Raw genomic sequence first — 26934 nt, forward strand, 5'->3', positions numbered from 1 at the left:
AGACCCACCCACGTGTTTCATCAGCAATGTATAAATACACTTGGGAGATCGTCAGGAACCAATTTACCATCGTAAAAAACAACAAGTGAGGGAGAGGCACCCTTGCCCTGCCTTTCCTATGGGCACCATTATCCGGACAGCCAGATGGACAGGATGAGCCTCTCCCTCCAGTGAATTCCTGACGAAGCCACCGAGCACTGGAAAATCACTGTTTTGCTCCATGAATCTGTCAATTCAGACATCAAGCACCAACGACTGCTGACGGAGGGGCTACCACCAGACAGTGCGTGGCTCCCTCTGAGAGCAAGCCCCTGGCCTTGCCAGGGGACTGGACCCAGATCCCACCAGTCCCCTGGCTCCAGATGCCCACTTTGAGGAGACACAGAGGCCTGCACCAAAAGATGCAACTCCAACCCAGGTCTCAGGTACCTCCACATGTCCGAGGGCTGGTTCCTACAACAGGTGCCATGTACAGAAAAGGACAGAGGGTTGTAGGTGGGTAGGAAGAGAGCACTGAAAGTCACACAATGCACATTTAACCCAAGGCTGCAGTGTGGGAGGACATACATGGGCGTGGAAACCCACAGAGCGAAGGAAGGAGCCACCAGGCCCCTAGGGATGGGCTACTGACGGGATGGGAGGGGCCTGCAGCGGCTTCTGGGCTCTGGCAAGGTTCTCTGTCTTGACCCGCGGGTGCTTACAGGGTGCTGATCTCTGTCATGACTCACCTAATTAGAATGCAAAAGGCAGACCTCACCCCCTACCCCAGGCCTCCCATAAGTAAGATCTAAGATTTAAACAAGAGGGAGCTTCAGCCATGGCCCTTGGTCCTAGTCAAGATTTTGTAATTACTGAGAAAACCACCCTCGGAGCTGCTGCAGGACCCTAAACTCCTGGGCCTCGGTTTCCTCCTCTGTAAAATGAAACTGATGAGTCCTGAGTCTGGGCGCTGGCCCTGGCCATAGACCCTCCAAACCAGCTCCTCTGAAGGTCCACAGCCAGTGTGTGGCGGGCAGCCGTCCCCACAGTCCAGGGGTGTGAAACAGAACTTGTACGTGCGACGGGAGCCCTGCACATCTGTTGCTCCTGCTGGCATCACTTGGGGAGGCCTTGTGCCCACCCTGAGCTCTGTCTAACCTTCAGGAATAGTGCTGAGTGGCAACCAGGGTTGAATGTGCAGAAGCCCCTGTCGGGGTGACTGAAGAGAGGGTTTACCCTGCACCCTAAGTGTGAACCCTATAATTGACCCCATTGAGCACTTCTGTTCCCACCCCCTGGATCTTTTCAGCAAAGCCAGCCCTCCTCGTGAGGATGCCTGGGAACCATTTTATCTTCTGGGGAGGTGGTTTCCCACCTTCCGTCCCACTGACCCAGGGAGGCAGCCACCCACAGCCCTGAGCTCCCTTTGGTGGGAGGTGGGGTGAGAGTGTGGACCAGGCACAGCTCCAGACACCCAGGCCAGAGGTACCCCCACCTCTGCAGAGGGCTGGTGCTGGATGGGGGACATTCCAGGAGGGGCCCAGGCCTCCAGCTTCTGCCCAGAAGAGCCCATGGGGCAAAGGGTAGAACCCTGGGCCATCGCAGGGCATGACTGGCTTTACTGGAAATGGCTGGAGAGGTTGGGCTTGCATTCCTTGATCCCACAGAGCCCCGTGATCCCACATGGAGGCCATCACTCTCATCCAGTTGCCTTTTAGGATTAGACAGGCATGCTGCTAAAACAAGGCCAGGCCATGCCCATTTTCCATGTGACAAGAGGCTGTGGCCATGTTTGCCCACACCACCTGTGTTTCTGCTTTGTTGTTGTACAGCAGTTGTGGGTGATTACGAATAAAGGCTGATTCATTGCACCTGTGTGCCATAGCATTTTAGCCCAGTTCTCCATTGACGGACATCTGATTGCTCCGTTTTTCATGAGTCATTTGTTGAGAAATGTGCCAGGTGCTGGCCGGTGGTATCTTGGTGTACGCCTGGCAGGTTCTAGAACTCCACCTTCCCTGCACCACCCTGTGAGCTTCTGGAACATTTCCCAAGGAGGGAAGGGAGGGTTCCAGGGCAGGGGCCGCAGGGCACTCCTGGGGTAGGTGTGGAGGAGACTGGGGTCTTCGTGGGTGGTATCTGTCATGGAGGGGGACACTCCCTCTACTGGGTTAGGTCCCTAACCTGGAGCTGGACCAAGGTCCAGAGGACCCTATCCCCAGACTATCCAAGACTCCTTCCACAGGAGATGCCTTCGCAGCCAGGCTGGGCTAGCCAGGAGCCAGGCTAGGAGCCCAGGGTCTGAGCGGGTGTTGACAGCCTGGAGTGGGTGGGAGGACTGTGTGGGAGGTGGGTGCTGGAGGATGGCGGGGGGTGGGGGGCAGGAGGCTGGAGCAGGAATAGGGGGCAAGCAGGAGGGGGTGCCAGACGGGGGGCCAGCAGGAGGGGCCCAGCAGGAGGGGGTGCAGGAGTGGTGGGGGGGTTCCCGCAGGAGGGCGTGCAGGAGGGGCAGGGGGCTGGAGCAGGAGCGGCAGAGGGGTCGGGGTGGGGGTAGGAGATCGAAGAAGGGGACAAGCGGGGGGGGGAGCGGGGGGGGGCAAGCAGGAGGGCGGCAGGGGGACGGGGGTTCCAGCAGGCGGGGCAGGGGGCTGGAGCAGGAGGGGGTGCAGGAGAAGGAGAGGGGATTCGCTGGCTCTGCGAGGGTCGGGGGCGCAGGCAGCGAAGGCCCAGCGTCCTGGGTCGGGGCGGTCGGGCGGACGCAGCCTGGGTTGGGGGTCCCCGCGGGAAGTCGCCTGGCCCAGCTCCGCCGCGGGCCAACTTTTCTTGGGGCCGCGGGGCCAGCAGGTGAGGTCACGTGGCTCGGGCGGGGCGGGGCGGTCGGGGCTGGTCGGTCGGACCCCGCCCCTGCGCCCAAGTCCCGTGGCGTCGGCGGGAGCGGCGCAGCGCGGGCCGGGCCGGGGCAGGGACTGTGGGCTGCAGGCAGCCATGCCCACCAACTTCACCGTGGTGCCCGTGGAGGCGCGCGCCGACGGCGGCGGGGACGAGGCGGCCGAGCGGACCGAGGCGCCGGGCACCCCCGAGGGCCCCGAGCCCGAGCGCCCCAGCCCGGGTGAGCGCGGCCGCACCTGGCCGGACAAAGGCCGAGCGCCCGGAGCGCGGGTCTGGGCCCTGCATCCGGGAGGGGAGGCGGGCGGCGCGGTGGGGGCTGTGGCCGCGGCGGTGGGGCCGGGGTACAGGAGGCGCCCCTTCCCGCGCCCCCACCTCCTGATCTTCTCGGACCCCCACGAGGGCCCCCACCCCACGTTAGTGGCACGGCTGGCGGGCGAGGGGCTGTGCCCAGGCTCCGGGTACCATCGGCTCGGGTGGGACCGGGGGCGGAGGTGTGGACGCCGCTGCTGGTAGCTATGGAAACGGGGAGGGGCCGGCGCGCCTCCGGAGGGAGCCCGGGCCCCTGGGTGGTCCCTGGTGGGACAGGGGTGGCGGTGGAGACCCGGGCGGTTCGGGAGTCGGGGCGTCCTGCGTCCCCCGCGCTCTCCCTTCCCCTGCGCCGCGGCCGTCCTGTCCCACTAGCCCGGGCCGGCCCGTCCTGCCCCCGCCTGACCCTGGAGGAGCCGCCCACCCCCCAGCGGCGGAACAGGAAGGACTGCGCCCTGGCTGGGGAGTGGGCGGCCGCCGGGGCCTTGTTCAGGCCGCGTCCTCCCGGTTCCGGGAATCTGGAGGTTTCTAGCACTTTCACTTTCTCTGGGGGTTGGGGATGGGACTGGGGAGAAAATCCCCCAGCCCTGTTCCCTCCATCCTGGCTCCAAATCCCAGTTACTCCCGGGATCTCAGCCCCATCTAGAAAGCGGAGGCTGTTAGGCCCTTCCCTCCAGAGTCTCTGAGAAGGTGACTCAGTCCAGCCGCCACCCCGTGCCCGCATGTGCCCGGGTCTCATGCAGTGGGTGGCAGCCTCCCTGTTCCCTGGAAGTGGAAGGAAGGAAGGTGAGGTCTGTCCAAGGACAAGTCCGGCGGCAGACCCCAGATCCTTCCTAACCCACCATCCCGGGCAGGAAAGGCCAGACATCCCCTCCAGGCAGTTTAGGAACCCAGGGACACGAGTGGGGACCCACCGTGAAGGCACCCACCAAGGTGGGTGAAGAGTGGTCTCAGCTTCCTCTGCACGGAGGCCAGCCCAGATCTTGGAATTGGTCAGGCTGGATGCCAGGCTCAACACCAGGTGAAGTGCTAAGCAGGGTCCATGAGTCCAAGCCCCTTCTCTCCAGTCATCAGGGCTGAGTCAGGAAGCACCAAGGAGGGTGGGCTCTGGCCTGGTCTTTCTGTGTGAGCTTTATAGCAACGCCCCCGAAACGCACTCAGAAGTCTTCCCGCCTGGCCGGCCCTTTCTCAAGGCTTATCAGGTTCACTGTTGTCTCTAGACTGTAAGTGTCCTTTGCTCTTAAGCCAGAGGGAATTTTGTGCTTGTTCGTTTTCTTGTCTGTTCTACTCTCAAGGCTGTTGAGCGGTACCCTGGGCCTCTGCCCGCCTGGGAGGCAGTGGCCCTGCCAGCGCACTCGGGTCCTGCTACTCAGGTCCTGCTACCGGCGTGTCAGGAGGCTCCCTGGCCCTTCATGAAATCGGAAACAGGAGGGAACGGGCCAGGTGTGGGCTTCTGGACACTCTTTTTTTTTTTTTTTTTTTTTTTTCCCGAGACAGAGTCTTGCTCTGTCACCCAGGCTGGAGTGCAGTGGCCGGATCTCAGCTCACTGCAAGCTCCGCCTCCCGGGTTCACGCCATTCTCCTGCCTCAGCCTCCCGAGTAGCTGGGACTACAGGCGCCCACCACTTCGCCCGGCTAATTTTTTGTATTTTTTAGTGGAGACGGGGTTTCACCGTGTTAGCCAGGATGGTCTCGATCTCCTGACCTCGTGATCCGCCCGTCTCGGCCTCCCAAAGTGCTGGGATTACAGGCTTGAGCCACCGCGCCCGGCCCACTGGACACTCTTGAAGGTGGCCTGTGGTGTGAGCTGAACTTGGGAGATTTCTCCGAACTGGCAGAGAACTTGCACCTGGGGCTTTTGTGCTGGCCACGCTTCCTCTTCCACAGAAAGGGCCCGGTGCCCAGCCACTGCCAGGCTGTAACGGGCATGCAGCTGCCCTTCGGAATCCACTTGATCACATCCTGATCTTCAGCCTACAGAGGTGTGGTGAGGAGTCCCGTGATGGGCACAGAGCCTGGGGAAGGAGGCACAGGCTTTGCTTTTTGGTGGCGGTGGTGGTGGTCGGGGGCAGGGGTCCTGCAGCAGCTGGAGCCGCTCCCAAAGGCCTGCTGCATGGGGTCCACGCCACAAGGTCACAGACCAGGTCCAAACCTGTCCAGCCACGGGAGTTACCGGCACCCAAGCTCTTCCTGACTCCATTGCCATTCCCCCGAATGGTCCATGGAGGTACTATAGAGGTACTTCTGGGCTGGCGCCTGGGTGACGGTGAAGCAAGTTTGGGGGGCCTGGTGGGTTGCTCCTGGGCACTGCTGGGTGAGCGTGGAGAGGGCGTCCTGAGCCACCCCAGCTTGAGCAGGGGACTCGGCGTCCTGAGCCCGGGTTGGGGGTTCTGGAGGAGGAGGGCTAAATGCTGCTGCCCAGGCTGCCTGGCTCGACCCACAACCCAGCAAGGCCATGTCTGCCCAGCCTGGCTCCAGGGGCTTCCTGTCCCCGACCCCTGCAGCTTCCCTGCTGCCTCTGGCGGAGCCTCTGCGGGAGGTGTCCTGTTCTCAGGATGGGCACTGTGCCCTCAGCACTTCTTCGGACACAGCTTTTATTCCTGGTTTTATTTTTATGTGAAATGCCTCGTCTTGAAGTGATGGGACATGTTAGCCCTCAGTTTCTCAGTGGGGTGATTTTTCGAGTAGGAGGTGGGAGGACACTGCTGGGGGCCGGCTGCGTCTTGAGTTGGAGGTGGGGGGACACTGCTGGGGGCCGGCTGTGTGTTGAGTAGGAATTGGGGGGACACTGCTGGGGGCTGGCTACGTCTTCAGTAGGAGATGGGGGGACACTGCTGGGGGCCGGCTGCGTCTCATCCAACTTCAGGGTGGGTTGGGTTTTATAACTGACTTGGGGGAGCCCACTCTTCCTCCGTGACTACATCAGGGTAGACTCGCTCCTTCCCAGGTTATATGGATGCGTCCAGGGGTGTCGGGACCCAGGAGACCGTGGGAGGGGTGGGGAGGGAGGGCTGGCCGGTGCCCTGGCCTGTCTGGAAGGTGCAGTGTGCAGAGCCTCCGGCGAGGCCCCGCAGGCCCGGGCCACCCACTCTCTAGGAGGGACGTCCACATGTCCGGGGCTCCCTGGGCTGGGAGAGCGTGGGTCCTGCCTGGCACCCCCAAGTCTCCCACCCGCAGCTGGGGCTCTCTCGGGTTTGCCGGGAGCTTCTTCCTGGCTCGGGCGCCATTTCCCTCTTTGGGTGCCGTTTCTGAGATTTTCCACTGTGGCTGAGCTCATGTTGGTTGTCCAGGGGCGGTCTCGCCTCCCTCTGCCCCTGGCCGCTGACAGAGGCCTGGTCGCACGGTCAGTGGCCTGCCTGTCCCTCCTGCTCCAACTACCTCCCGTGTCTGTGTTGGGAGTGCCCTCCTGAAATCTTAGGACAACAAGAGCTGCCACTTCCCGTCCCTACTCAGAAGGCCGTCCTGGGCCTCCTTGCCTGTTGGGTGCTGGGTGCCATGCTCTGCACTGGCCTTGGGAATGGCGAGACGGTGCACGCCGGCTGCACTGATCTGGGGTCCCCTTTGGGGATGCAGGGACTTGGGGATCATGCATTACATGGGGGGACCATGCCCATAGCGTCCGGGTTCTGTCCTTCTGAGTAGGGACGGACAGCTCTCATTGTCCCCAGATTTCAGGAGGGCGCTCCCGACAGACACGGGAGGCAGTCGGAGCAGGAGGTGACAGGCAGGCCGTTGACCCTGTGGCTGTGCCTGGGAACCCCTGCAGCAGCTGGGCACCACCTTGTGGGTATGGATGGTCACGGATATGTGGTGGGCAGGCAGGGAGGCTACGAGACATGCATTTTGTGTATCAGCTTCCCTTTTTGAAACCAAAGGAAACAAAAGATACACAGGAAGGTGGTGGCTGCTGGGCATCTAGGCTGGGGCCTGCGCTTCCTCCTGCGCCTGACATACTCCCAGGCTGTCTCCAGGCAAGAGGCCCTCCTTAGCAGGCATGCGGTAAAGCGTGGTGCCTTCGATCAGCTGGCTGGGCGCATGTGTGCAGGCACCTGTGTGCCTTGTGAGTGTGCAGGTGTATCCATGTGTGAGTCATGTGCTTGCACCACGTATATGTGCACATGCATGTACACACGTGTGCACACATGAGTGCACTGTGCTCTCACACAGCTGTGTGCTGTGGGCATGCTCATGTGTGTGTGCATGTGTGCGTGTGTGCGTGTGCATGTGTGTGTGCGTGCGCACGTGTGTGCATGTATGTGTGTGTTTGCGTGCCGTGGCGGGTAGACAGGGACTGGGGCTTTCTCTGCAGCAGAGGGTCACATGGCATTGGGTGTCCCTCTGGATATCCATTCCTTTCCCCTGAGCTAGGCCCGTCAGTGAGTGGCCAGCAGCTACCCCTCTTGGTGTGGCCTTGTGTTCAGGTCTGAACCTGCTCCTGGGCCTCTGATCATGTGAGGAGACCTTTGCCTTGTGGACTTGATTTCCTCTCTTGCAAAGCTCCCCAGGCCTCTCGGAGTGGGCGAGGCCAACGGATTCCACAGTGGTTTTCTGTCTCGTGTTGGACACCAGATCCCCTCCTTAGAGTGGGTGACTTTCTCGGTGCCTCTCCTGTGGTCTGGATGGCCGTTGGGAGGGCAGTGCCAAGAGGCGGGCCAGGTGCTCAGGCCTGGTGCAGGGGGCTGGTCGGGGCTGAAGCCCCAGGCTTGCTGGGGATCGGTGAATGTCGGAGACCTTGCCAGGCAGGCTGGAGTCAGGCAGAGGCACCTGAGGGACCCTGAGGGTGAGTTGGGGGCTGTCCTCCCCTCATGCCTGGCAGGAGTGAAGTCACCTCTGTCAGGGCCTCTGCCCTTTGGACGTGGGGCCGCGTCCTACAGAGCTCCTTGGACCTGACCCAGGGATTCCCAGATGGCTCAGGCTCCTGCATGGGGGATGGGTGGCCTTTGAAATCACAGAAAGCGACCTAGGTGGGCCTCAATCACTTGAGAGGTTTATTTGCCAAGGTTAAGGATGTGCGTAGCACAGAACCACGGGAAACTTCTGTGGTCCGGGCTTTTCTTCTCAAAGAAGGCTGGGAACTTGAATATTCAGAGGGTAAAGCGTGCGTATTAGGGGAAGAAAGAAAGAGAAAGAAGAGGGAGGGCAGATAAGAGGCAGGCGGCATTTGATCAGCGTTCACTGAACCCGTGTGTCACACGTGGGGGTAGAGGAAGAACCCCTCATGCCTCACACTCAGTGAATCTGCACATTTACCTACGACTCAGTCACTACGGGGTGCGCGAAGTGCTCAGGTGTGCGTTTGCCTCTGGCGAGCAGAGCAACAACTCCTGGTTCTGTCCTTGGTCCCGCACCATGAGGATGAGCTGTCGTTTCCACGGTCAGGGTGAGTTTTGTTGCAACTGCTTTAGCGTAAGGATCTTGTGGGCCCCAAAATGTGAGGGAGGCGTGTAGCTTCCTACACAGGAACAAAACAGAAGGCAGGTTGCGTGACCCATTTCCCAGCATGACTCTTGCCTGAGACTTAGTGGGTTTGGTCCTGAGATCCTGTTTTCCTTCCATACCTTGGACCAGCGAGCCGTCCCAGGGCTGCCGTCCTCGGGCACTGCAGACAGACCCTGATGTGGCACCGCTGGGCACAGCACTGGGAGTGGAGGTCAGCTCAGGGGGACATCCCAGCCATGAAGGGCACGAGTGGAGCTGGCACACCAGTGATCGATTGCCTCTGTGGGGCTGGCCGGCTGCCCGGAGGGCTCTCCTGTTACATCTCTGTTGGAATATGAATTTTCTTTTTTTTTTTTCTTTTTTGAGACAGAGTCTTGCTCTGTCACCCAGGCTGGAGTGCAGTGGCACAAGCTCAGCTCACTGCAATCTCCGCATCCCAGGTTCAAGCAGTTCTCATACCTCAGCCTTCCGAGTAGCTGGGACCACAGGCGTGCAGTAGCACGCCTGGCTAAGTTTTATATTTTCAGTGGAGATGGGGTTTGCCATGTTGGCCAAGCTGGTCTTGAACTCCTGGCCTCTAGTAGTTTGCACACTTCGGCCAGAGCACTGGGATTACAGGAGTGAGCCACCATATCTGGCCGGAATATGAATTTTCTAAGCTGTGCCTTAGACCGAGGTCTGGAGGGCAAAGTTTGATGTTTGATGTTAAGTATTAACCACAGTTCCTGGCTGGGTGCTTTTGATTTCAACCAGCTCCATCAGCTGAGTGTTTCTGGGGGTGGCTCCCAGAGTCATTTTGTGACGGCCACGTGGTGGGTGGGGCAGGAGTCCCTGGGTGCTGGGGAGTGTGAGACCCGCCGGGGCCTTGAGCGGCAGACTGCTCCCTGTGGGGCCTGGGAACCCTGTGGAGCCTGGCGGGGCTGGGTGTGGACGGCGTTCAGGAGTGGATCAGCTGGTCTTCAGGGCACTGGGCTGGGCTGGGGCCGTCTGGGGCCTGGTGAACAGATGACTGGGGGCCCTCCTGGTAACTGACACGGGGCCTGGTCTTCTTTGGTCTTCCTTCTCAGAGGCTGGGGAAGTGCCGCCCAGGGACAAGGGCAGAGCACAAAGGGTTAATACCTTTCCTTTGTGAAGAGGAGGGAAACTCCCTTTTGGGGGCAGAGGCCTGTTCTGTGAAGATAAACCTCTGGCTTCGATGCAGCAGCCTGAACGATGAGCTGCTTGGCTGGCCATGCTGTCCAGGCCCTGCCTCTTCCCTTGTTTGTGGCTGCTGACTCCCCAAGGGTCCTGGAGCCTCTGGCCGGGAGTGCCGGAGAACAGGCCTACAGCAGGGTCCCCTTTGGCTGGTGGGTGACTGCAGGACCTCATCCCTGCGGGGAGGGGTGTGTGCTGCTGTTGCAGAGGTCTCAGGGTCTGAGGTGCTTGCGGCCCTGGGCTGTGACGCAGGACCCCCCAGGCTGCCAGCCCGTGCCTGTTTCCGCTCTCTCCTTGGGCAGTTTCTTTTTGAGGAAACAGTTGTGGGGAGGAGAGTGCTGTGTCTGAATCACGTGTGAATCAAGGGTGGTTTGTTTCCTGCGTTCTGGGGTTTTCTCAGAACCCCACACGCACCTCCCTGGTGGGCCACTGAGAAAGGAAGGAGGTTGTGCCTGGAGATGGGGAGGCTGATGGAGGCATCGCGATCTCAGAGGGGATTAGGCCAGCTTCTCCCTGCAGAAACTACCCATGAAGGCACTTCCCAGGCCTGGATCGGGATGGGTCAGGGGTCTGACATGCAGACTCTCGCTGCCTCTCTGGCTGGAGGGGCTGCCCTTCCTCTGGCCGGGACACTTGTGTGTGTCTGGTCTTCGCCCTTCCATCTGCAGCTGCCTCCTTCCCTCTTGGGGTGGGGACACAGCCTGGTTGGACAAGCCCAGGAGGCTGCTCCCCAAGGGCCCAGCCCATCAGGATCTGCTTACTGACCACAGAGTCTGCATTCACTGTGTTGATAAGGTGTCAGAAAACTAATCTAGAGTGAAAAACAGACCAGAACTTGCCTCTGTGGCTGGGGGGCTTGGCTGGGGAGGGAGCTTGCCTCTGCAGGGAGTGGTCTTGAGCTCTGGGATGAGAGTGGGCCCTGCCCAGGCCTGTGTTGACCCCTGGAGTCAGATTGCCATCCACTGTGCTGGTTCCAGTGGCTCTGGGAAGTTAGGGGGCTGGGGCCTGAGCTCAAGGCTGGCCATGGACAACCGCACGCAGGTTGGCGTGTCTGGCTGGTGTGTCTGCCATGGCCTGGAGCCGTCCTCATGGTGGGGTAGCCCCGCTGGCCCTCCCAGCATTCCTGTCCATTTAGACCCAGTGCACAGGGGATGTTCACCTTGTACACGTGCATTCGCGAGGAGGATGTTAAAGTGATCCTTGAACATTTGCTCCGTGCCTCAGTTTCCCTTGCCAGGAGCCAGCCTGTCACGAGGGTGGCAGTGGCCATGACCTCTAGTCTCCTTGGCTCTGTCTGCAGACCTCTGGCGCCAGCGGGTTGGGCCTGGGCTTTCAGGGAGGCTCAGAGACGCCCTGGCAGTCACTGGGGAGGGATTGAGTGGAGTGGAAATCAGAGGAGGGAAGCGCGCCAGGCCAGGCCCCTCCTGGGTCCCCTCCACGCCACCAAGGGTCCCAACCTCAGCCCAGATGAAGCCTGTAACGGGAGCTGCCCTGGGAGGGCCCAGCAGGTGCGCTGGGGCCCTGCCTCTCCCGCCTTCCTTCGTCTCTGCCCCTGCAGGCTGCCTGGGCCCCGAGCCTCTGGCACTAGGGGACCCCATGGCCCCTCCATGGCTCAGACGTCACTCAGGCTGCTAAGGGAGGAGGCTGGACCAGGACCAGCAAACAGCTACCTGACAGAGGGTTCGGGAAGTGAGTTCACCCGAGGCCGCCTTCCCGCAAGCAGGCGTGTCCTTTAGATGGAAGGACTGTGGTCCCAGTGTGTGCCTGTGTTCTGGGCACCCCGCCCCATGGGTGGTGCAGTCTGGGGGCTGTAGGCCCTGGGACTTTCTGCAGATGTGTGTGCTGCAGATTGTGTGTGTACACGTGTATGTGCGGCTGTTTGTGTGTGACTGTGACTGTGGTGTGGGTGTGCACACATGAGTACAGGTGCGTGTGCAGGTTTGCGAGGTGAGTGTTGTGTGTATGGATGAGTGGGGTACCATGTGTGCGTGTGAGTACGGGTATGGAGAGTGTCTTACGTGTGAGCATGTTTGCGTGTGCACGTGGAAGTGCCTGTCTGTGCATGCGTACCCATGCAAGTCTGTGTGTGTGTGAGTGTGTGTTTTGTGTGGCGTGTGTTCATGTGTGTCTGGCCATAGCTTGCCAGGACCTTCCAGCCAGGCTTCCTTGCTCCCGGTGCCTCTTACGGTGAGCTGGAATCTCCCGGGCTCTCCTGGTTTACAGGATGCTGGCAGTGGTGTCTGCACAGACCGTTGGGAGGAGGGCCCTTCGGGAATGGGTGATGAAGGGCCTGTTTTTGTCTCAGAAGGCAGCACTGCTTTAGCCAGAAACTTGTGCTGGAAGCTTGAGTGCTTACCTGAAACCCCCGGGTCCCAGCCTGAACACTGGGCGGTTCTCATCCTGTGACCCTGAGAGCCTCAGGTTCTGGATTTTAGGGCCCACGCAGCACAAACTGTGAGGGGCAGAGGGAGGGCAAGGGTCAGGGGTCATCAGCTGGTGTTCGGGTCCTGGAACTGAAACACACTGTACTTCGGTGCCTGGCGCCGTCACCAGGAGCCCGGCCTCCAGGCGGTGGGGGTGGGGGAGTGCTCCTGGGTCTGCGTCTTCACAGGGAGCCCGGCCTCTAGACAGTGGTGTGGGCAGGGGGTATTCCTATGTCCATTCAGTTTCGGGCTGTTCCCAGAGGCCACGTGGGCTGATGCCACTGGGTCACTACGTGGGACTCATTCTGCTGCAGGTGTCCCTGTGGCTCCAGGGGAGGGTGGCCCCCTGGACCCAGGGGACACACAGAGCCAGGCCTGAGCACCTCCCGGAGTGCAGGGAGCTGGGAAGCCTGGACCTGCTTGTCCCCTGCCCCAGGCCTGGCACCTCTCTGTGTGCACAGGTCCTGTGCCGCCTGCCACTGCTCTGCAGGGCTGAGGAGCTGGACAGACCACCCACGCTGGAGGGCAGGAAGGGGCGGAGGCTGCCGGACCTGACTCCAGCTTCGCAGCCCCTCCTGCCTGTCAGCTGCTTCCAGCTCTAAGAGGACGTTCCTGGAGCCCTTTTCGGGAATGGCTGTAAAGTCCCAAAACGCAGGAGGAAGACGGGGAGGGATGAGCCACTGAGAAAGGGAGGAGGTTGTGCCTGGAGATGGGGAGGCTGGTGGAGGCATCGCGATCTCAGAGGGGATTAGGCCAGCTTCTCCCTGCAGATACTACCCATGAAGGCACTTCCCAGGCCTGGATCGGGATGGGTCAGGGGTCTGACACGCAGACTCTCGCTGCCTCTCTGGCTGGAGGGGCTGCCCTTCCTCTGGCCGGGACACTTGTGTGTCTGGTCTTCACTCTTCCATCTGCAGCCACCTCCTTCGCTCTCAGAGTGGGGACACAGCCTGGTTGGACAAGCCCAGGAGGCTGCTCCCCAAGGGCCCAGCCCATCAGGATCTGCTTACTGACCACAGAGTCTGCATTCACTGTGTTGATAAGGTGTCGGAAAACTAATCTAGAGTGAAAAACAGACCAGAACTTGCCTCTGTGGCTGGGGGGCTTGGCAGGGAGGGAGCTGGGGAAGTGGTGGGAGGCTTTTGGTAGGTCCGGTGAGCAGGGACAGGCCTTTGTTAATGCTTAGCAGATAGATGTTTTCTTGCCCAGGTGGCCGCAGCCAGAGAAAACTCAGCAAAGCGGCTCCAGAGGGCCACAAGGCTGGTCAGTGTCGGGGGCTGGAGGCCGGGCAGGGGCGGTGGTGGCCACTGTGTGCTGTGACATGCGTCCGTGGGGTGGATCTGTGTGTGGATAGCACCTGTGGGGGTGCACAGGATGTCTGCCCACTTGCTTACCTGGGGTCGTTTTCGTAATAAAGAGGTAGAAAAAACAAGATGAGAAAAAACTGACCTATGGCCAGCTCTCCAGGCCAGGGCTTGACCTCGCTGCCTTCATGGCTGAGGAGGGGAGCGGCATCGGTCAGCCTAGTGTGTCTGGTTCTCCACCACCGGCTGTCGGCATTTGCTGGCTATTGGGAGGGCTCCTCCAAGGTCTCAGGGGCCCACCAGAGGCCATGGTTCTGGGGCCTGGACCCAGGCTGGGCCTGCTGGCCAGACGCCGTCAGTCCAGGGCCTGTCTGCTTGGGGCAGGTCCTGTTGAGACCCTGGCCCCTGGGGATAGGTCAGCCTGGTGCATGGGGTTCATGAAGACACCAGACAAGCTGTGAGCAGAGCTGCTGCTGGAATTGCTTTAAACCTGGAGGGATGGGCGCTGGTGGCAGTGGTCAAGGCCCTGTCCCAGCACAGGTAGGCAGGGAGGTCCACCCAGTGCCAGCTGCCTAGGGCCGCTTGGGGCAGGTGAGCGAAGAAGGGCCTCTGGGGAGAAGGCACTGAAACGGGCTGTTCCCAGGCATAAGACGGGCCGAGGCCAGGGCTGTTCCCAGAGCTGGGAAGATGTTGGGATGGACGGAGCAGGAGGGCAGTGCACACAGCTGTAGGGGAGTGGCCATGGGTGGTGGGGGGCTCAGCTCGTTGAGGGCTCCTGGTGGGTGCTCACCACGCAGAACCACACCCCTCCAGGCTTGTGTTTCATCTCCTGTTTCCCGGTGTCCTTTGGTGTCCTTTTCTGTCCCAGGACACGTCCAGGATCCAATGTGACAGACACCGAGTTCCTGCACCGCCTTGGGCTCCTCTTGGCTGTGACGGTTTCTTGGACTTTCTTTTTTTGGTGACTGTGGCAGTTTTGGGGAGTCCTGGTCCATTTCAGAGAACGCCCCTCAGTTGGGAGGTGTCTGGCGTTTTCTCTCGTGGTAGCCTGTGGCTGGGTGTTCCGGGGAGGAAGACCCCAGAGGACAGGCGCCCTCCCTGTAGGCGGTGTCTGGGCACATGCGTCAGCAGGACTGGGTGCAGTCTCCCCACGGCGCCGTCTCCTCCTCCGTTACCCATGAGTGCAGCTCACCTTCCTCTCCCACCCCAGCCAGGCTTCTGGACCCTCGTTCGGGGTTTGGGGTCTGGTTTGGGTTCCGGTTGTTGGATCTGCAGATGGGCTTGCCTTTGGGGCCTGCCGTGCTGTGGATTTGGGGGCTGCTGTGAGACCATTCAGCCTTTGAAAGGCTGTGGAAGGACAGATGACAGCAAGCGGCTGCAGGAGGCCCAGGGTCCAGGCGGCCTTTACAGGGGCTTCTTTCCCAGTGACTCTGGCCGGGTCCTGTAGATTTTTAATTCTGACAGCGCGTCTGCAGAATGAAGCACCGTACAAGCCTCAACAGGCAGCGTGGACGGTACCAGCCCCTGCTGTCCTGATGCTGCCCGAGGGCGAGGGACATTCGTGGATGATTCACGGGCTTCATGAGCTATTTGCAGACATCCGCCCGAGTCTCCTTCAAGGGGAAATTCCTGAGCGGCCGCCTCGCCTCGCTGTTCTCTTCTGAGGCGTGTGGGAGCCCAGCCGGCCTGGTGGGAGGAGAGGGTTGAAATGCCGTGGCTGCTACTTCTCGCCCTGGATGCTACTGGCTGAAGGAGCCTTCTTTTAAAGCCTTATTGATCACGTTTCTCAGTGATAACAGGAACCATCACGCACCATCAGGGTGCGAAGTGGAGCGGCCCAGGCCTGGGGGACCCTGGACTTCCTGCTCCACATTCCTGCCCCACACGCCTGCCGGAGGGGACCGTGGTGTTTGTGAAGGGGCCATTCCCATCGCTCCCGACTGTTTGGTCATATGTTTTTTTTTTTGTTTTTGTTTTTGTTTTTTTGAGACAGAGACTCGCTCTGCCCAGGCTGGAGTGCAGTGGCGCGATCTCGGCTCACTGCGAGCTCCGCCTCCTGGGTTCACGCCATTCTCCTGCCTCAGCCTCCCGAGTAGCTGGTACTACAGGCGCCCGCCACCATGCCTGGCTAATTTTTTGTATTTTTTAGTGGAGACAGGGTTTCATCATGTTGGCCAGGATGGTCTTGATCTCCTGACCTCGTGATCCCCCTGCCTCGGCCTCCCAAAGTGCTGGGATTACAGGCGTGAGCCACCGCGCCCAGCCCCTGGTCGCATGGTTTTAAGGTGTCCCGAGTTTTGCTGCACTTGGTTTCCGGGAGACCATGAGCTTGGCACGAACTGAGATTCCTGAGTCAGCCTTTCTAAGCTGTCCTGGGCAGGCCACTGCTGTGATGTAAAATGTGAAAGGAGCAGGCCTTTACAGGGGTTTCTGTGAGGTGAGTTGAGCATTTCAGTCCTTAAATGTGGAGACAAATCAGAAATGGGTTTGTCTTCTGAGGAGGCGAGTGAGGTGGGGGTCGGTACCGTGGCTCATTCTGTGTCCTGACCGGAACCAGGATCAATCCTCTGACCCGCCAAGATGCCTGCTGTCCCCCAGGGGAGACGGACCGGGTCGGGGCACCGCCATCCCCCAGGGGAGACGGACCGGGTCGGGGCGCCGCCGTCCCCCAGGGGAGATGGACCAGGTTGGGGTGCTGCCGTCCCCCAGGGGAGATGGACCGGGTCGGGGCCCTGCCGTCCCCCAGGGGAGATGGACCGGGTCGGGGCCCTGCCGTCCCCCAGGGGAGATGGACCGGGTTGGGGTGCCGCCGTCCCCCAGGGGAGATGGACCGGGTCGGGGCCCTGCCGTCCCCCAGGGGAGATGGACCGGGTTGGGGCGCCGCCGTCCCCCAGGGGAGATGGACCGGGTCGGGGCCCTGCTGTCCCCCAGGGGAGATGGACCGGGTTGGGGCGCCGCCATCCCCTACGGGAGACGGACCAGGTCGGGGCCCTGCCGTCCCACAGGGGAGATGGACCAGGTCGGGGCTGGGTTGATGTCTGTGCCCTGCTCCTGCCTGAGGGCACGCGGGGTCTGGGTGCTGCTCTTTGGCCCACAGGGTGGGATTTGGCTGGGGACACTTGATCTGGGTTGTTGGGCCATCCCTTGCCCCTGCTTCACCCAGCCTGGCAGAGGCCACCTGTGCATGGCGCCTGGGCAGGGGCATCGCCGAGGCCTGCCCTGAGGGTTAGACACTGTGGGCCGCCCAGCAAGAACCCTGCCCGTCCCACCCTCCTGCATGCCACGTCGTTCCTGTGTGTCCGTTTGTCCTCTGAGGAGCCTTCCGGTCATCATGAACGTGCAGAATGACGAGGGAGGAGGTGCCATCCCAGACAAGTGGCCCTATCCCCAAAACACAGGCGGGGCTCGGCCAGAGGAAAACTCGCTGCCCTCACAGCAGCCAGGCCTGCCGATGTCCAAGTCCAGGCCAGGGGAGCACAAGGGACACAGCTGGGTGTGCAGAGGTTTACAGAGGTGACTGGGTGTGCAGAGGGTTAGATGAGGGTCTGGGCGTGCAGAGGATTACAGAAGTGGCTGGGTGTGCAGAGGGTTAGATGAGGGGCTGGGCGTGCAGAGGGTTAGAGGTGGGGCTGGGTGTGCAGAGGGTTAGAGGGGGGGCTGGGTGTGCAGAGGGTTAGAGGTGGGGCTGGGTGTGCAGAGGGTTAGAGGTGGGGCTGGGTGTGCAGAGGGTTAGAGGTGGGGCTGGGCGTGCAGAGGGTTAGAGGTGGGGCTGGGCGTGCAGAGGGTTAGATGAGGGGGCTGGGTGTGCAGAGGGTTAGAGGCAGCTGGGTGTGCAGAGGGTTAGAGGGGCATTGGATTTTTAACAAAGTCTCTTGACTGGGGTGGCGTTTGAGGCCATGACGCCCCTGGGACACACTCTTGGTTCGGGTCAGACCTGGCTGTTTTAACCATTTAGATGGAAATGTCTGTGCGTCTCCCGAGTGGGCACGTTCGTCCTGCTGAGAGCACGCTTGCCATGGCCTCCACAGAGACCAAGCGACGCTCTTAAGAAAGCGAGGGGAGACGCGTTCTCTTCAAAGGCTCGAAGGTTGTAGTCATGGTCTGAGGCTGCTTTTGGTAACAAGAACGTGCTGGTGGCTGGTAGAACATGCTCATGTGTTCAGTGCAGTCCCCACGTGGGAGGACCAGCCATATCCCGCTGGCGTGTTCCGTCCCCCTTTTCTGTGCGTCTTTGTGTTCTGGACTCATCATCTGTGTTACTTTAGTAAGCAGTGAAAGGACAGACTCACGCCTCGTTGTCCCCAGGTGTGGGGCTTTGTCGTGAGGCCGCTGGTGCACAGTCGGACACACGGATCCCAGGTGTGACCCTGTGGCGGTTACATGGTTATGTTTTCTAAGTTTAATGAATTGCTCGATAGTCATCCAACTTGAACAAGTTGTTGCTAGTGCCTTTTTCCAGCTGCATAGATTGCCTGTAGGAGGCTTGCGTGTGTGTTTTTTGGGGTGTCCTTGGGGCCTGATAGGTGTTGCCATCTTCCCAAGCAGGCTCTGCAGAGGAGACACCGAGGTGAGCAGTGGTCGTTGCTGCTGGGAGTGTTGGAGGTGACGGGAAGGATGTTGGTCTCCTTGGTTTGAGTGAGCGTGCTTGCTGTGTACACATTTTTCCTACCTGCACAGTTCGTAGAAGTTCAGATAAACAGTGGTTGCTTGCTGAACGAAAACATAGTTACATGCTAAGACCCCAACCACCAGTCAACCCGTGCTTTCCACAAGGGATGTGGGCCGAGCAGTGGAGCCCCAAGCTGCCCTCCTGGTGGAGAAGGGCAGGCAGGGCTCAGCCTCCAGAGCCACGCACCCTTCCTGCGGGGAAGAGAAACTTGAACCCAAGCAGCTGTGACTTTGTCCAAGGTTGTCTGTGGGCTTGGCTTCGTGGGAGGGAGAACCTGAAACCCTCGGGTCTCTCCCTCCCTCACTCCTTTCTTCCCTCCCTCCCTCCTTTCCTCTGTCCCTCTCTCCTTTCTTCCTTCCCTCCCTCCCTCTAAGAACAGCTGTACCAGGCTTCTGGTCCTTCATCTTCCGTTGACTCCAGAAAGACTCGCCAGTCACCGCTGATCTCTGTGTAAACAGTCGGCCATTATGTCCAGACAAAGGGCCTGAGCAGGAATCCACTGAAAACATGGGAGAGGAGTGGAGAAGGGCCCTGGATGGGGCTCATCTTGGAAAGACACCTAGACGTATTTTCTTAGTTGAATGTATTTGTAATTTTTATTTTAACCTGATTTTCATGGAACTTCAGATTTCAGAAAGGTTGCAAGACCAGTGTGGAGAACACTCACCCGCCCTTGGCCTTCGTTGCCCAAATACCAACCTCCTGCCGTGTTGGCCGTGTCCCTCCTGCTCCCCGCCCCGCCCCAGGTCTCCATCTTTCACTCTCACGTTTTTTCTGAACGGTTGGGAAGAAGCAGCCGAGTGGTGTCCCCCTCACAGGTGTGTCTCCTAAAGGCAAGCACGTTTCTTTCAGAATCTCTGCAGTGCAGTCCCCAAAAGCAGGGAGTTAATGATCACACACGAGATATCTTTTTCGGATCTCACCAACTGGCCCAAACACGGTCTCTAGAAAAAGAAAGTCTGAGGTCGTGCGTGCACTTGGCCGTCTCTGTCATCTGGAGCTTCCTCTGTGTTGTCTCCCTGACGTTTTTGAGGGGTGGGGCTGCTGTTCTGTGGTGCTGGCCTCTCTGTGGTGTGTCCCGCGGTCTGGGCGTCTGCAGTCGCTCATGGTGGCACCAAGGACCTTACACCCTGAGGGCTGTGCTTTCCGCCGTGGGCACCGTACTGGGAGCACGTGCTGCCCGCCTGCCCCGGGGCGGCGATGCCCTCTTTGCTGGCATGGCCGGAACCCACCACTCCTGCAGCTGGTGCCTGTCAGCCGGCCAAGGTGGCCGCCAGTGGGCTCTGGCACATCTGAAATGTACCATAGAAAATGCCCACCCTCCCCCTAGTGTTGTTTGGTGCAGTAATGAGCTCCTGGCCTGCCCTCCTCCGGCCACCTCGCATCCTACCTTGGCCATTTCTTCTGGACCCTCAGGGTCCCACACAGTTCTGTGCAGGGCTAGGGTGGCTGGTCAAGAATGGGCTGAGCACCCCTAGGAAGGGTCCCGGCCTGGTCGTTCCCAGTCTGGGGGGCTGGTGTGCAGCTCATGGGGCAGAGGGCCCTGGGGTGCACGGCTGGGTGTGGGTTTGATGCCCTTCACCTCCTCACCGTGCCTGGCTGGGGCATGTGCATTTGCAGACCCTGTTCTCCTGGTCATGGGCTGCTGGCTTGGGGGTCCCGGGCAGTCTGTGGTCTCTGCAGTGGCCGTGGGCGGCTGGCTCGGGGGTCCCGGGCAGGCTGTGGTCTCTGCAGTGGCTTGTGCCGAGTTCCTTGTGCTGCTGTGACAGTCCCTGATGATGGGCAGACTGTGGTCTCTGCAGTGGCCTGTGCCGAGTTCCTTGTGCTGCTGTGACAGTCCTTGATGATGGGCAGGCTGTGGTCTCTGCAGTGGCCTGTGTCAAGGGCCTTGTGCTGCTGTGACAGTCCCTGATTCCCTGATTCCTGAAGGGCAGGTGATTCATGAAGACAGAAACTTCTCAGAGTTCTCGAGGCTGAAAGTCTCAGACCAAGGCCTGGGCAAGTTTGGGGTCTGGTGAGGGCCCTAGGTTCCCTGCCGTGTCCTCGCGTGGAGGGTGGGAGGGTGGGAGAGTGAGAGTTCTGCTGCTGAGGGCTGGGTGTAGGGACTTTCATCCTTTCCATGCCTCACCACCTCCTACAGACCCCACCTCCTACAGACCCTGCCTCCTAACACCATCACATGGGCCATTGGGCCTCAGCTCGCCAGGGAGCCTCAAGTCCTCCTCCGCCCCAGCCCCGTTGCGCGTGCCCTCGAGCAGCTGCTAGGATCTACCCCCTGGTTCCAAGCCCTGGGCTCAGCCCCCGGAGGGGTCACCGGCCCAGCCCCCCGGAGGGGTCACCGACCCAGCCCCCCGGAGGGGTCACCGGCCCAGCCTTCTTGAAAGATGCAGGAGTTGGGCGGCGTCCTCGACAGGGAACAGTGGGAAATCCTCTGTGTCCCTCAGAAACGGCGGATTGAGTAGCGAGGCGAGGAGGTGCAGCCTTGACTTTTGAAAGTGAGAATTTTGCCCACATTTGGCTGAATGAGAGATTTTCAATGCCAGAGGGAGGTGCCCTTGCCCTGGGCTGAACAGCTCACTTGCTGAGGCTTTCAGGGGCTTTGTCTTAAATGATAATGTGTGTGGGGGCTAGCGTGTGTCCTGGGACTAGCGTGTGTCCTGGGGCTAGCGTGTGTCCTGGGGCTGGCGTGTGCCCTGGGGCTGGCGTGTGCCCTGGGGCTGGCGTGTGCATTGGGGCTGGCGTGTGCCCTGGGGCTAGCGTGTGCCCTGGGGATGGCGTGTGCCCTGGGGATGGCGTGTGCATTGGGGATGGCGTGTGCCCTGGGGCTGGCGTGTGCCCTGGGGATGGCGTGTGCCCTGGGGCTGGCGTGTGCATTGGGGATGGCGTGTGCCCTGGGGCTGGCGTGTGCCCTGGGACTAGCGTGTGCCCTGGGGCTAGCGTGTGCCCTGGGGCTAGCGTGTGTCCTGGGGCTAGCGTGTGCCCTGGGGCTAGCGTGTGCATTGGGGCTGGCATGTGCCCTGGGACTAGCATGTGCCCTGGGACTGGCGTGTGCATTGGGGCTGGCATGTGCCCTGGTGCTAGCGTGTGTCCTGGGACTAGCGTGTGTCCTGGGGCTAGCGTGTGCCCTGGGGCTAGCGTGTGCCCTGGGGCTAGCGTGTGTCCTGGGGCTAGCGTGTGCTGGGGCTAGCGTGTGTCCTGGGGCTAGCGTGTGCATTGGGGCTAGCGTGTGTCCTGGGGCTAGCGTGTGCCCTGGGGCTAGCGTGTGCATTGGGGCTAGCGTGTGCCCTGGGGCTAGCGTGTGTCCTGGGGCTAGCGTGTGCATTGGGGCTAGCGTGTGTCCTGGGGCTAGCGTGTGCATTGGGGCTAGCGTGTGCCCTGGGGCTAGCGTGTGCATTGGGGCTAGCGTGTGTCCTGGGGCTAGCGTGTGTCCTGGGGCTAGCGTGTGCATTGGGGCTAGCGTGTGCATTGGGGCTAGCGTGTGCCCTGGGGCTAGCGTGTGCATTGGGGCTAGCGTGTGCATTGGGGCTAGCGTGTGCCCTGGGGCTAGCGTGTGCATTGGGGCTAGCGTGTGAATTGGGGCTAGTATGTGCCCTGGGGATAGCGTGTGTCCTGGGGCTAGCGTGTGTCCTGGGGCTAGCGTGTGCCCTGGGGCTAGCGTGTGTCCTGGGGCTAGCGTGTGTCCTGGGGCTAGCGTGTGCATTGGGGCTAGCGTGTGCCCTGGGGCTAGCATGTGCATTGGGGCTAGCGTGTGCCCTGGGGCTAGCATGTGCATTGGGGCTAGCGTGTGAATTGGGGCTAGTATGTGCCCTGGGGATAGCTTATGCCCTGGGGCTAGCGTGTGCCCTGGGGCTAGCGTGTGCATTGGGGCTAGCATGTGCATTGGGGCTAGCGTGTGTCCTGGGGATAGCGTGTGTCCTGGGGCTAGCGTGTGCCCTGGGGCTAGTGTGTGCATCAGGGCTAGCGTGTGCCCTGGGGATAGCGTGTGTCCTGGGGCTAGCGTGTGTCCTGGGGCTAGCGTGTGCTGGGGGCTAGCGTGTGCATTGGGGGCTAGTGTGTGCCCTGGGGCTAGCGTGTGCCCTGGGACTAGCGTGTGTCCTGGGACTAGCGTGTGCCCTGGGACTAGCGTGTGTCCTGGGACTAGCGTGTGCCCTGGGGCTAGTGTGTGCATTAGGGTTAGCATGTGTCCTGGGGCTAGCGTGTGTCCTGGGGCTAGCGTGTGTCCTGGGGCTAGCGTGTACCCTGGGGCTAGTGTGTACCCTGGGGCTAGTGTGTGCCGGGGGACTAGCATGTGCCCTGGGGCTAGCGTGTGTCCTGGGACTAGTGTGTGTCCTGGGACTAGCGTGTGTCCTGGGACTAGTGTGTGTCCTGGGACTAGCGTGTGTCCTGGGACTAGTGTGTGTCCTGGGACTAGTGTGTATCCTGGGGCTAGCGTGTGTCCTGGGGCTAGTGTGTGCCCTGGGACTAGCGTGTGTCCTGGGAAATGCCTCTTTCTTTGGAACACAGATATGTGGAAGGAAGGGGTAGTGTCACCCTTAGCCACGGTTTGGAGGTGACAGCTGGTGGGGACCAGGGCCCTCCGTGCAGGATCTGCGGTTGGCCTTCTGTGCTTACTTTTAGTTCCTTCTATGCTGACTCTGAACTGTTTTTCCCTCACCAGGAGATGGAAATCCGAGAGAAAACAGCCCATTCCTCAACAATGTTGAGGCGGAACAGGAGAGTTTCTTTGAAGGGAAGAACATGGCCCTTTTCGAGGTAACTTATTAGAAGAAGACGGTGCCAGGGCCGTTGCTTTGATGTGGAAAAGTAAAGGAGCCTCTGGGAGCCCCCAGGCCGGGGCCTCCCACAGGACTGGACACCACGTGGAAGGAACTGGGGCCTCCCTGTCCCGAAGGCCATGGAGGGGACCCAGTCCTGCACCTGAGCTGGGATGTGGTCCTCGACGGGCGCCTTCTGGGGTCCTTCCTGGATCGAGGGTGTTCCAGCCCCATGGGAACCCCTCAGAGCTGCTGAGTGCTGGACATCCTGGGGTCCCTGCCATGGGTGGATGGTCCCACTCAGTGAGGCCTGGAGCCCCGGCCTTGGACTCAGACCTCCGCACAGGTGTCCAGGCCTCTCTGGCTGGCTTCAGACCCGGGGCTCAGGACGGGGCAAGAGCCTGAGCTCCACAACCTGAACATGGGGAGGGAGCCTGGGGGCCTGCGGCGAGGTGAGGGCCGCCTATGACCCATGTCCACACTGCACAGGAGGAGATGGACAGCAACCCCATGGTGTCCTCACTGCTCAACAAGCTGGCCAACTACACCAACCTGAGCCAGGGCGTGGTGGAGCACGAGGAGGACGAGGAGAGCCGGCGGCGCGAGGCCAAGGTACGGCTGCCCTGCCCATGCCTGCCCAGTCCCCACCCCGTGTGTCCTGGTAGGTCAGATCACGCCGGCAAAGCAGTTGCTTGTCAGAAGAGTTGCCTTAAGCAATAGTGTTGTGGCCACGTCCAGCCTTTTCTTCCTGGGAGGACTCGATGGTGCCTGCCCTGCAGCTCCGGTCCAGCCCTCTTCCCTCTCCACTGTCCAGGAAGCATGGCATCCCCCACACAGCTGGGTGGCCGGGTTCCCTGTCGAGAAACGAGCTTGGGGTGTTTTGTTCGTTCTGCGGGAGTGGCCCTGCCCCCTGCTGTGGAGAGAAGTCTGAATGGATCCGAGAGGCCGGGACGTGGCCCCTTCCAGAGGGTGCTGTGGCCTCCGTCCTCCCCGGGGGGCCACCCTCCTTTTTGTTTCCTGTCCAGGACACTTAGCCTGGTAGCGTTTTCCCTGCAGTTTTATTCCTTGAGGATTTGTTTCCAGGAATCCGTCCTAGGAAACGAGGGGGATGCAGTGGGGATTCCGTAGAACGTTTTCCCTGGGGTGGTTTCTGTGGGCGACGAGGTGTGGAAACCCCTTGAGCGTCCTCGGGAGGGTTCTGCCGTCCCCTGCGCAGACGGGTTGTCTGAGAACCACCCTGAGGCCTGACGCCCTGAAGTGACGCTCACAGATGAGAAAGACCCTGGGCCCATGTTGGGAAAAGTCTCATGGGCGGATGAAACAAACGCTGTTCTCGCTGTGGGGACGAGACAGGTGGCTCAGTTTCTTCTCAACTCCCTCTGCTGTTAAAATCTTCCAAATACGTGTGCATTGCTTTAGAATCATAAGATACAAAAAACAAACAAAAAATCCACCAAAGGAAACTGCGGCGCAGGCTCTGCTGTGAAGCCAGGCGACATCCTTCCCCAGTCTTGACACAAAATTGTCATTTCCCGAGTCAGCCCTGAGCCTGTGCCCCGCTCCTTCGGCAGACAGCTAAGGGCATGCATTGGCTTTTTAGGATGATTTTTAAATTCCCCTATTATTTTCCCTAACTTTCTAATACTCTCAGGAGACCCCTGTCTTCTCAGGAGGGAGGGTTTTGTGGCACCAGGTAGGGGCCAGCGAGCAGGAAGGAAGGAGGTGCTGAACCGGGCACCCACCAGGTCCAGGGAGGGTGGCCCCCCTGCTCTGACCTCCACCAAGTGGGGCATCCCTCGGCTGGCCCCCTGCCCTTCCCTGCATCTGCCTAGCCTGGGCTCTGTGCTTTGCGTCGGCGCCAGCCCTGAGCGCCTGCTGCCAGCGTCCAGTGTTCAGCTGACCTGGGTCCCACACAGCGATCGGGAAGTCAGGCCCCTGAAGATTTCTCTTTCCTTCCTTTTACTGTAAACACAGTGGAATTAATATTGCATTTCCAGGATACCTGAAGACACTTGGTTTTGTTTTTGAGAAGCATCACTGGGGTTGAAGTAACCAGAGACAAGTGAGGGATGTGACCGTGTGGCCACCTCGGGATGGGGCCTGGCCTGACGAGGGCCCTCAGCCCTGGCTGTTGTCCCAGGACAGGGCAGCGGCCTCTTTGGAAGCTGCATCTCTGGACCTCTTTGTGGTTCCCCTGCTGGGCCCTTCCCGGCTGGGGGAGCCTGTGGCCACCCCGCCTGTCCATAGCTCGGCCAACCCTTGGTGTGGGGCCACCACTGCTGCATGTGGACGCTGCAGAATTGGGTGTTGCCATGCCGGGCTCAGCACTCAGCACCTCTCTGGGGTTTCATGCAGGCTGGGCGCTGCCTTGAGGCCTCATGGGCTCAGGCGGGTGCTCTGGCACCAAAACTCCGGAGCGACAGGCCTTCCCTGTCTGTCCGCCTGCGTGCTGGAGTTTGTGTCTAGGGAGATGTTGGCCTTCTCCAGGGAGCAGGTGCCTTCCCACGGGCCTGGTCCGAGTGCTCTGGGAACCGGCTTCAGTTCCAGCTCGGCTGGGCTCAGGCACCTCTGGCCTGGCCACCCAGCTCCAACCCCTCTGCCTGGTGGAGCCCAGCCTGCCATGAGGTGCCCATAGAGAGCATACTCCAGCTTCTCTCACCCTCCTTGGTACCGAGACATGAGGAAACGTCCAGGCAGGTGCGTTTGTTGACGGCACACTGTGGGCCAGGGTCCAGGAGGTTTCCACCTGGAGGGCTCTCCCTGGCCCTCCCTGGCAACCCTACTCCCAGGCCGGTGTGTCTCAGGCCTCTGTCCCTCGGGGTCAACATGCAGGTGCTCAAGGCTGGTGCAGCCTGCGTTTCAGTCGGGGGGGGACCAGGGCCCGTGACCCCAGCAGGCCTGTTGTGTGACAATGGCAGGTTTCGGTTGGCAGTGAATCCTTCAGCTCCCTTTGGGGACTGTGGTTCGGCCCCCGGGGGTGGAAGGGCAGGGGCCGCCCCTCGTCCTCTTTGGCCAGGCTCAGAGGCTCACCCCCAGCAGAGCTGCTCCCATTAAAAGAGCCAGGCATCTCCAGCCTCCCGCGCCTGAAATTGGGTCGGGTTGGGCCTTATAAGTTGCCTTTTAGGCACAAACCGAGAGGCTAAGGCCAGCCATGCCCTTTCATGAGGAGTCAGGATCCCCCGCCTTTGGCAGAGAACCAGCTTCTGACTCACCTGTCATGGGGCTGTGGGATCTGAGGCTGAGCCTGGAGGGCAGGGCCCCTTCTGTGGACGGCGTCTCTGCCTGGAGCTCTGCCTATCGGCTCCTGCTGAAGCCTTACTGTGAAGTCACAGCAACAGTTGTCCCCGGAGCCTTGCTGTCACCCCTGCCCTGGGTTCTCAGTTTTATCCCATGAAAATGTCCCAAAGCCTGTTCTCCTCCATCTCCTGCCACTTCTGTCGTTTGCCCCAAGAACAAGGCGTACCCAGATTTGGAGGGCCCAGCAGCGGCCCCCGGCCCCGTCACCCTCTCCTCTCCAGGGCCCCCATCACAAGCAAGTTGCTCCCCTGTTGCTCCCCACCTAGGGCTCAGGGAACCAAGTGCATCCCCCAGGCTCTCAGAGCCAGAGCTTCCCATGCTCCTGGCTGTTCTCTTAAATTATTTTCCCCAGGGTCCTAAAGTCAGTGGAGCCCTAGATCTCTGCCGAGCCCCGGACCCGGCCTGTCTGTGGGAGGCGTTCCGGCACAATGACCCCGGAAGCCGCCCTGTTTGCTTTTGTGGTGTGGTGCTAAGCATGCTCTCCCTGGGAGCTGTCCATCACCTGGTCTCCTGTTCCCGTCCAGCAGCCGGCCCCATCCCCAGGCCTGGGCTGTGTGAACCCCAGGATCGAACCCCCTCCTCAGCCTCCTCACGGAGCCTATTCTGATCTGCACTGTGGCCGTTGTTCACAGGAAATGTCTTCAAAGAAAACCTTCCCCGTTTTCCGTATTGACCTTGAG

General features: G+C 60.7%; 1 protein-coding gene across 6 annotated transcripts in view; it reads left to right on the plus strand.

Moving 5' to 3' along the window:
- The window catches only part of SLC12A7 (solute carrier family 12 member 7), a 101644-nt gene that overhangs the window by 39402 nt on the left and 35308 nt on the right, over positions 1 to 26934 (plus strand). For 3 of the 6 annotated variants that reach the window (XM_073014850.1, XM_073014854.1, XM_073014851.1), the window contains exons 2-3: positions 22861 to 22955; positions 23447 to 23569. In XM_073014850.1, the coding sequence (XP_072870951.1) occupies positions 22861 to 22955; positions 23447 to 23569 (218 nt within the window). Of the gene's footprint in view, positions 1 to 2886; positions 3089 to 3589; positions 4196 to 8138; positions 8555 to 22860; positions 22956 to 23446; positions 23570 to 26934 lie in introns of those variants that run through there. The other 3 variants (XM_037985271.2, XM_073014853.1, XM_073014852.1) reach the window with 3 other exon arrangements.

This window comes from Chlorocebus sabaeus, chromosome 4 (genome assembly GCF_047675955.1).
Source record: "Chlorocebus sabaeus isolate Y175 chromosome 4, mChlSab1.0.hap1, whole genome shotgun sequence".
NCBI lineage: Eukaryota > Metazoa > Chordata > Mammalia > Primates > Cercopithecidae > Chlorocebus > Chlorocebus sabaeus.